This window comes from Pteropus medius, unplaced genomic scaffold (assembly GCF_902729225.1).
Source record: "Pteropus medius unplaced genomic scaffold, Ma_sr-lr_union100, whole genome shotgun sequence".
In the NCBI taxonomy this organism is placed as follows: domain Eukaryota; kingdom Metazoa; phylum Chordata; class Mammalia; order Chiroptera; family Pteropodidae; genus Pteropus; species Pteropus medius.
In genome coordinates this window covers 5,589,629-5,598,907 of record NW_024345600.1, presented here as the reverse complement: position 1 = coordinate 5,598,907, position 9,279 = coordinate 5,589,629, and the positions used below count along the sequence as shown (strand labels likewise).

The window sequence follows — 9,279 nt, the reverse complement described above, 5'->3', positions numbered from 1 at the left end:
ATTGAATGAAAGGAGAGCCAGACGTTCAAGTAGATGGAGGAAGGAACCTTTTTTAAAGAACAGGCAAAGACCCTCTAGTGGAAGTATACTTGACATTTTTGTGGAACAGCAAAGAGGTTACTGTTGAAAAGAGCAATGGCTAATTGGGAAAATGGGAGGAGAGGTGGAGAGGGACCAGATTATGGACCTTCTTCTCAACTATAAAAGGTCCTTGGATTTATAGAAAGTTTGATAAGAAACTTTTGAAGGTGGAAGAGGGGAACTATTGAACATCTCACCAAAATGATGTTGCTTAATTATAAAACAAACTCTTTAGCTGTTATTTAGAAAACATACTAGGAAATTGACTGAAAAATAGAAGGGAAGCAAAGAAAGCCTTTAAGACCAACATGTACCTCTTCATGTCTTAAGTAAACAAATAAAAGTGATGGTAACTAACTTATAGTAGATAATAAGTTACAATCCACCTAAGCATAACATTTTCACAAAGCTTTTATTATAAAAAAAAAAAAGTCTTTTAACACTAAAGAAATAATATTAATGTAACATTTTTTGTACCAAAATTCTTAACCCAAGGGGTATTTTGATCTCCACCCCCCCTTAAATCATCATACATGGATATTCTGCATTCACTTTGTGTTAATTTTAATAACTTATCTGGATAATATGAATACCATGGCAATATTTTTATAGTAATCATATTCCAAATGTCTTAACCCTCAGGTATATATATCTATATCTATATGTGTGTGTATAATATATATTATATATATGTATGTGTATATATATATATACACACACACATAATCTAGCAGATAGGGGAAAAATAAAGGAATAAGATACTACTAAGTGGAAATAAGATTGGTCTAAATTGACAAAATATTAGCAGGAGATAAATGAAACAGATAATTCAAGATAAATAATTTTAGAACATAGAAAGGAAGTTCCAAACCACAGAGTTTCTATTTCCTGCATTAAATCAACTACTTACTAAATGACGGACTTCCCAAAACTAATTTATAGCTTCCTAAAAAAACTCTTCCACACAGGAGAGAGATCTATAAGGATAGTGATCTTAAAATTCTTATTCAACAATAAATCCTCTAGCCCTAAACAGTGTCAGGTTCATAGTGGATGTTCAATAAATAGTAGTTACATTAAATGAATGAATGGAATTCCATGGATATGGTTATATTACTCTCCAAATTATTTCCATCTCAAAGAAAGGAATCCCTAACTTTTAATTCTTTACTTAGATATACTATCATCTAAGTTATTTTTGTTTTCTACAAATTTAAGAAAGGTTATCAGAGATTCTGGGAAAATCCCACTTGTCTCTTCATGCTACACTTACAGTTGTGAGAAAGCACATTTCAGACAGTAGGGAAAACCCATAGCTCACCACAACAACACATTGTGAATTGTCTGGGCCACTGGAGCATAAATTAAAGAGAACTGGGGTAGTTGAACGACTAAAAGGCAAGAGGAAGGGGGCGGAGACAGCATAACTGACTATAAATGCTGAGCTATCTCAGAGATTCAGAGACTGGGTAAGAACTCCAACGAAGACTTTCACTGTAGATTGGCTTAACTTGAGATTAACCAGAGAATCTTGACTAGAATAAAGATGAATTCTGAAGATTGTTCCCTAACAGAGAACAGCTCCTTGCACGTGGAGAGAGGACAACAAAGTAAGTCAGATCTTATTTTTATGTACTGGCAATAACTATGTATCTATATAGATAATATATAATAGCACGTAGAGAAGAAAATGAGGCTTTATCTTTTGAAGAACTTGGTCACATTCTATTTCAGTCAAGATAAAGGAGAAAATAGGAAGAAGTAAATATTTCTTTATACATGAGAAATAAGATTCCTGCGACTAGAGGGAAACACAAAAGTGAATTTCAGAAAATCTTCAAAGATCTGTTTATTTGTTTCAGTTTATACCATCCTAGTTTTTCAGATTTAATTAGGAAACTTCAGTGCACTAGTTCAGTGCACTCTCCATCATTTTTCCATATTCATCTGTACACACTCCAGGAAGCATTGCCTCTCTTTGCGAAAATTCTGTTTTCCACATAAACAATTACATCCTCGATTGCCCTTACCTTGTATCTTTATGTGCTTCCTATGTGCTTCATCTTATCTTCTCATGACAGCATCTTTCAGTTGCTGGAAAAGAAGGTTTCCAATCTTTGAGAGAAGAGCCATATATGCATTTGAACATGTCCAGTATCCAGTGGTAATTTATTAGGAGAATGTCAAGAAAGAATTCTTGAAAATGACATCTGCTTCTGTATTTCTTATGGGACTCTTTTCCTCCATTTCATCTTTCTCTTTGACCCTTCCAATCACTGACTTCACATTCTACATGAATCAGACATTCCTTTTTTTCTTTTGTATTTTATTGAAATAGAATCATCTTAGCTATATACCTTTCCCTCCCTTCTATTTGTCTATTCTGTCCTTAAACCTATTCTATTTCTTGCTACAAGAATTTTCCCACTGTTTTCCTATAACTTGTTTCTGTGAGGCTTTCATGACTTTTTATTCCTGTCCCTCTCTAATTATTGAGATATCCCCAAATCTAACATGTAGGAAGTAGAGTTTATTTGTAAGCAAAGTTATCCAGTAATAAAGGAAAGTGTTATGAACAGCAGAGCTGAAGCAATCAAGAGGAAGGGATTGTTTTCTGTGTGTGTGTCTACTAGACTGCTTTGAGTCAAAAACGCTTTGATTACCTCCGATAAACCCATCTGTCACTTAAAAACACAAAATCAAGTCTGGATAACAAATGCAAGTCGCACAAATTTTTTGGAAGCCAGGTAACCATATTTTATGGCCCAGTTGAGCTGCCAAAAAGAAAAACGATATAATAATAAATAAATAGTTGAAAGAAGGCTCTAATTCAGGAATTATTAACTTTTCCTAAGATCACTCCAATTTTTTGTTGAATGTTTAGTTTATGTAGCCCTGTGCCTGCTTCCTTAGTATGAATAATCATTAGGCATCACCCTTAGGTGACTCAGTATGTAATGATGAATTTATTTCAATTTCTTTATAAATGGACAAAGCCCATAATCAGAGCGGAAGTATACTGTTGGGGGAGTGTTTCGTCACCTAGGTGATAAATCAAACTGAGTAACAATAGCTCTCATTAATGGACATACAGTATAGTCTGAGAATCATCCCCACTGTTTATCCATTGGATAAGCCAACAGACTGAGGTAGGCTTTGGAGTCCAGGAGCTATTTGAATGAGTTAGTATGGGCTCGGGAATGAGAGCTCTTGCTGCATTGAGTCTAAGCAGCACAATGAGAAGTGAAACTAGACAGAGCTCTGAACTTGCTACCCTACCTACCAAGGGCTGTTTCCGGCGATAATTGCATACCAGTGAAAAAAAGGAAGATTTGCTTTGAGGAGCTGAAAGAAATAGAACTACATAGGAATGAAGTAAAGGCATCTTTTAAAATATCTAAATGCAGATCTACACTGAAAAAAATAATCCCCAGAAAAAGCAAAAGCTAATGTTGACATCCAGGACATAGTAAATTACTATGAAAGAAAGTAACATCTCTTTGACCAGTTTAACTTTAGAGAAATGTTTTAAGGCAAAAAATACATGCATTTCAAGATATGTACTTTTAATTATGAAAGTCATTCATACTGAAAAACAAGATATTTTTGCATTTCGAGACAGCTTTTTATGGTAAATTTTAATATCACTCAAGTGGCAATTTTAAGTTTCAGTTTTTGAGAACATAATAGGAAACTATATATTTCTTATGAGTTTAAAAATCCCGACAGTTTATTCTAACAAAAATCAAATCCACATTATGAGTCATAAAATCTCCTTCTCCTTTTTCTTAATTATTTATTTATATTCTAGAACAAATATTCTTCTAGGCTTTTTTCGTAAACTACAACTCCAATAAGCATTGGAAATTTTCACCACCCTAGAAAGTTCCCGTGTTCCTTTCCACTCAAATTATCTTTCCTACACACATAAAAGCAATCACCTTTCTGATTTCTGTCACTATAGTCTAGTTCAACTATTCTTGAATGTGATATAAATTGAAATATAGAGTATATAACTATAATTAGATATTTTTCACTCAACATTTTTTTTTAAGATTCATCCATTTTGTTGCACATATCAGTTGTTCTTTTTTCTCTTTTCATTGCTGAGAATTTCCTTGTAGGATATAGCATAATTTGTGTATCCATTTTCCTGTTGATGGATATTTGGATTATTTCTAAGATTTGGTTCTTAAGAATAAAGCTGCTATGGACATTCTTGTACAAAGCATTTTGAAGACTTTTTTTTTTTTGAGAAAATGTGTAGGAATAGAATTGCTGGATCACAGGGTGGGTGTATATTTAACTATTTAAGAAACAGTTCTCTAAATTATTTTTTATTCTACTCTTCAGTCAATAATACGAAAATTTCAATTGCTTCACATCTGCACAAACTTCACCAAAAAGTACTACCAGTTTTTGTTCTTTCAGCCATGCTAGCTGTAGATATTTATATACCAATTCAATATTTGTATTACACTATTCACATTTATCCCCATTTACATCATCTCTGTTAAACAGTAACTACAGAGAAGTTCAGGTATTGTGCTTAGGGTTTTTAAATATGTCTCCTAGGGTAATCAAGTATTTAATCAATGTTCTTATTGTGATAAACAATAAAATTGTGATCCACTTAGAATGTTTATAACTATTAAGTACATATATTTGGGAGATATTTTATGGTCTCATTATTAGGCCTGGATTGTTTCATTTCTAGCCAAAAAGAAACTATCCAAATTAACTCAAAATTTGGGGGAAATTAACATATAAATTTTATATAAGTATATAAGGAGATACATAGTTACTTTTTAAAATTTAAATGCCTCATAGTCTACAGCCATGCTACCCTGAACAAGCCCAATCCCATCTGATCTCAGAAGCTAAGTAGGGTCGGTCTTGGTTAGTACTTGGATGGGAGATCATCTAGGAAGACCAGATGTTGTAGGCATAAAAATTAAAAAATAAGGGGTCTTAAGCTGACAAGGTCCTTGCAATCTGTGAGGTCACCCAAGGGTTGCTTCGCCTAAAAAATAAAAAAATTAAATGAAATTAAATAAATAAATAAATAAATAAATAAATAAATAAATAAATGCCTCAAAACAATATCAAATGTCTCTATCTTACCTCTATATTCTGCCTAAATTCACCATCAACTTTCTCCCTTCAGATAATGCTGCCAGTCCTCACTTTGCAACATATCATGAAGGATCCCTTCAAGTTCCTATTCCATGTGCTGTAGTGAATGTGGTCATCATCACTGTTTTAATCATAGCTCTCATCTCTTTATCAGGTGGGTCTGCATTTAATAAGTTCATGGAATCTGCAGCTCATAAGTTCATTGAGTCTTTTTGCTGTAAGCATTCATGCCCAGTTGAAATCAACAGGAATTGCTTGGTCCAATTAATCAGAAGTTCTGATTAATTTAAGATCATCCCATATATTGTTTATGGCCAACAACTTAAAAAACACTAAATATATAATTCCATGTTCCTTGGATGATTACTATAATACTTTTTTTGAGTTTTCTAGAGCTTTTAATAAGTTTCAAAAGTGTCTATGATTTATACATTACTGTGGGAGAAAATTCCATTTGAGCAGATGTTTAAATCTGGAATGAAAGGGACTGATTTAGAGTCTAAATAATCAACAGTTAGTTTGAAAGAAAATGTAGGCTTCACATTCATTGTCAATAGAGAAAAATAATAACGCAGCTACAGATTAATCAGGCCTTTGCCAGCCTTTTGTCTTTTATCTCAAAGGCCACAGAATGGTGATTATAGATAATTAAGATTATATCTAGAAGCTCCCAGAAAGTCAATTGTTACGAATGTCAAGAGCCAACATGGCATTTTAAACATACAGCTATACCGTGAATCATTTGTGATTTTTACAAACATGAAATTTTACAATTTTATTATACATCTCAAGCTGTAAATCTTTCTGTATTCTGAATTAATTCTCTGTAAATTATTCTTTTTCATCTCCCTATATAGTGTTTTATCTACTGCATCTTCAAATTCCTCCATCTCTGCATTCAGATTCAAAACCTTACTTAGAATTTATAACGCACTTCATACTTTCTAGTCAATGATTTTAAGATTTTTCTATTTTCCTACCACTTTCTGACATCATGACCAAAGAGCCACCTTCTTTTTTCTTATACCCTGTACAATGACGATTAGGCACAGCAGGAGATCAGATAAGATGAGAGCTTGCCTTCTTATTCTTCTCAGAATTGGCCTTTTTGCTCTCATCCTTTAGTTTATCAGCCAGTTCAGTACAGTATCCTCTCAACTAGGTTTGCATGCTGTAGGTATTTCGTTTCTTTTGTTACTAAAACAAACATTTTTTCTGTTCACAGTGGGCCGATACAATTGTCCAGCCCAATACAATTGTCCAGCCCAAAACAATTGTCCAGAACCATCAAACAGCCATGTTTCTTCATGCCAAGATGATTGGATAGGATACCAGAAGAAATGCTACTTTATTTCCAATATAACAAGAAACTGGACCTTTGCTGAAAACTCTTGCTCCGAACATAATGCTACTCTTGCTCTCATTGATTCTGAAAAGGACATGGTAAGTTATTACTATTTTATTTTATGTAGATAATCTGTGATTTCCTTCTGTTTCCTTCTAAGTGAAGACATTGAACCTGTCTCCCATGGGAGAAAATTTAGTCACAGAATGCCATATGATTAGTCTGAGATCAAAATGAGGGTTCAATTTAGCCTTTTAAATTTGATTTGAATGCTTAGTTTCAAAGGCCAGAAATCCAAATGAGCTGATTCTATACCGAACTAATAAATGATCAGCTTAGCTCTCATGCCTCAGATGCAGCTTTGAGAAACTACTTTTGAGGATTTATTGTATACTTATCTAGAGGAGTTGTTGAACATATGCATCCTTTGTGCTTTCTTCAAGATCTTTTTAAAACGATATGTGGGTAGAGCTGAACACTGGATTGGACTGAAAAACGAAGCTGAACAGATGTGGAAATGGTCAAACGGCAAAGAATTTAACAACTGGTAAGTTTCAAGAGGTCTCTTTATCCTCCCGGCACTGCCAGCTCAAGGCAACAGTTTTTCCCTTTCAGAGTGCTGTTCTATGTGAAGGCTGTGTTCCTGATGAGCAGAGCTCTGACAACCTCTTTTGTATGTTTATCTTCTTTAGAATTCTTTAAAGAAAGGATTTCATATTATCATTTTGTTTTTGTTATATACTCAAAATTCATACATTAAATGCTTCTAGTAATTTGATCTTGGCAAATTTTTCCTTGAATATTAGACTCAGTTAGAAATATTCCAGGAATAATTATTGTGATGCAAACAAAAGCCAACATTTCCAATCTCATATTTGTATTTTATTGATGAGCTAGTTTTTGAAAAATAGTTTTTTTTTACCCTTTCTGAGTTCTCATCTATACAAGATAAACAAGAATATTTTCATTACTAGTTATAAGCTTCAATGGACCTGAGAGATAACTTGCCCCAGAATTAAAAATGCTGACTTTATTTTCATTACCTGTAATTAAATTGCATTTTAAAGTTCAAAGGACATTTTATAAGTTTAGTGTTAATTTTCGTCATCTGAAAACTCAGAGTTGATTAAATTTCTAGTTATCTAAATAGTTTTATTATAATCACTTATACAGAGACTAAATCTCTATAAAAGAAATTCTTAATAAATGTCTTATGGCACCATATCCTCTGATGAGCTTCAGAGGCCATAAACCCCATAAATTGTATGCACTAACATGTAGTTTTGTTGACTGTGTATTCTTTCTGGGAATTTTTCTTGAAGGGTTTGTGAACTCAAAAATGACCAAAAGTCACTCCCTTGGTGGCATGCCAACCAATAAATGGAGCTCTTTACTCTTAACTTTGTACTTTCCTTCTACATACTCTTTCTTTCAATCTTTCTCTCTTGTCTTTCCAGATTAGTCTATGATCATTTGACTGGCAGACTTGACTTATGCATTCTTACTAAGTAAAAAAAAAAAAAGCAGAGTTCACTACCACAAAGTTTACTCTCATATAACTGAATGGAAATGATGAACTGAAAATAATTTAGTTTCTTTATTGTTTGACAGGTTCAACCTTACAGGATCTGGGAACTGTGCATTTCTAAAAAGCACAGAAGTCAGCAGCACAAAATGTGGAAAGAATTTACACTGGATATGTAGCAGACCCTTCAAATAATGAGGAATCATATTTGATTATAGACTATTATATCATGGAATTCAAGGACATTTGTGTGGATGGATGCTGCTCTATAGTCAGACATTTTCCATAAAGACTTTGTAGAAAAGCTTTGTATTATTTTGGAAAACTTCCTCTAAACAAGACTGTGGAAAAAAAGGGAGAGAATTTCCAGGAATATCTGCAGTGTGGAATGCTCCTGTCACGAGCTGAAAACATCACAAATCGACTGATAATTATGTCCAAGATAAAGAAGGATGACTTTAAACCTTTGAATGCACTTTATCTTTTTTCAAATTCAGGAATAATAAAATAGCTAGGTTTAGAGTTATTATTTATTGTTGAATGACTACCAACAATGAGTGTCCCTCACGCATTTGCACTATTTGAAGGAGGTAGATGGTGGTATTAAAAACCCAGTGTAAACAAAGAGAATTTTAACTGGTAATACAGATATTTAGTCCAAATGCATTTTTTTAAACTCAGAGAACATTTATAAGTGGACAAGTGCTTATGAAACTAAGCTTTGTGATATTTCTCTCTTTTTGGAGAAGTTCGTCAGATTACTTTGTCACTTTTCCCCTGAAAGAATAGGATGCCATGTATTTATGTTGTCTCTTTTTTCTTCTTTAACATAGACTTGTCTTTTTCAATGATACAGTATTCATTGCCTTTAAAACCTCATACACAGTGTTTTACAAAGATAAGGACAAAACCAATGATTATGAGGAATATTTGTAAAACAGATAAGTGTTGCAAAGTGTGCAATATGTGATGCAGTAAATCTCTATTAGAGAAAATTCTATATTTTTCAAACCTAGAATAATACAAGTCTTATCTGATTATATATTTGTGCCTCTCTCAATCAATTCTATCATCTGCAGTACTTCATGTGAAGTATTCTTTAGTGCAATAAAGTGTTTGTCTGTCTTTTGTATTCAATACAATCATAAGCTGTTTTTTGTGTATGTTAAAATAAAAGTAGAATTAACAAAAT

General features: G+C 33.0%; 1 protein-coding gene and 1 pseudogene across 1 annotated transcript; both read left to right on the top strand.

Moving 5' to 3' along the window:
* The first annotated feature begins 1,496 nt into the window (after window positions 1–1,496).
* LOC120611709 (early activation antigen CD69-like) lies at window positions 1,497–9,279 on the top strand. Its single transcript, XM_039874286.1, has 5 exons — window positions 1,497–1,691; window positions 5,249–5,371; window positions 6,443–6,660; window positions 7,006–7,109; window positions 8,174–9,279. Exons 1-5 carry the CDS (start codon window positions 1,628–1,630, stop codon window positions 8,280–8,282), a joined length of 618 nt encoding a protein of 205 aa, XP_039730220.1. The 5' UTR covers window positions 1,497–1,627; the 3' UTR covers window positions 8,283–9,279.
* On the top strand, window positions 4,911–5,029 carry LOC120611829 (uncharacterized; annotated as a pseudogene).

What these genes read in the sequence shown, in the direction of transcription:
- LOC120611709 (XM_039874286.1), top strand. Translation starts at nt 1,628, where the DNA reads ATGAATTCTGAAGATTGTTCCCTAACAGAGAACAGCTCCTTGCACGTG. An exon ending in CGTGGAGAGAGGACAACAAA is followed by an intron (nt 1,692 to 5,248) that starts GTAAGTCAGATC and finishes TTCTCCCTTCAG; the next exon opens with ATAATGCTGCCAGTCCTCAC. An exon ending in GGCAAAGAATTTAACAACTG is followed by an intron (nt 7,110 to 8,173) that starts GTAAGTTTCAAG and finishes ATTGTTTGACAG; the next exon opens with GTTCAACCTTACAGGATCTG.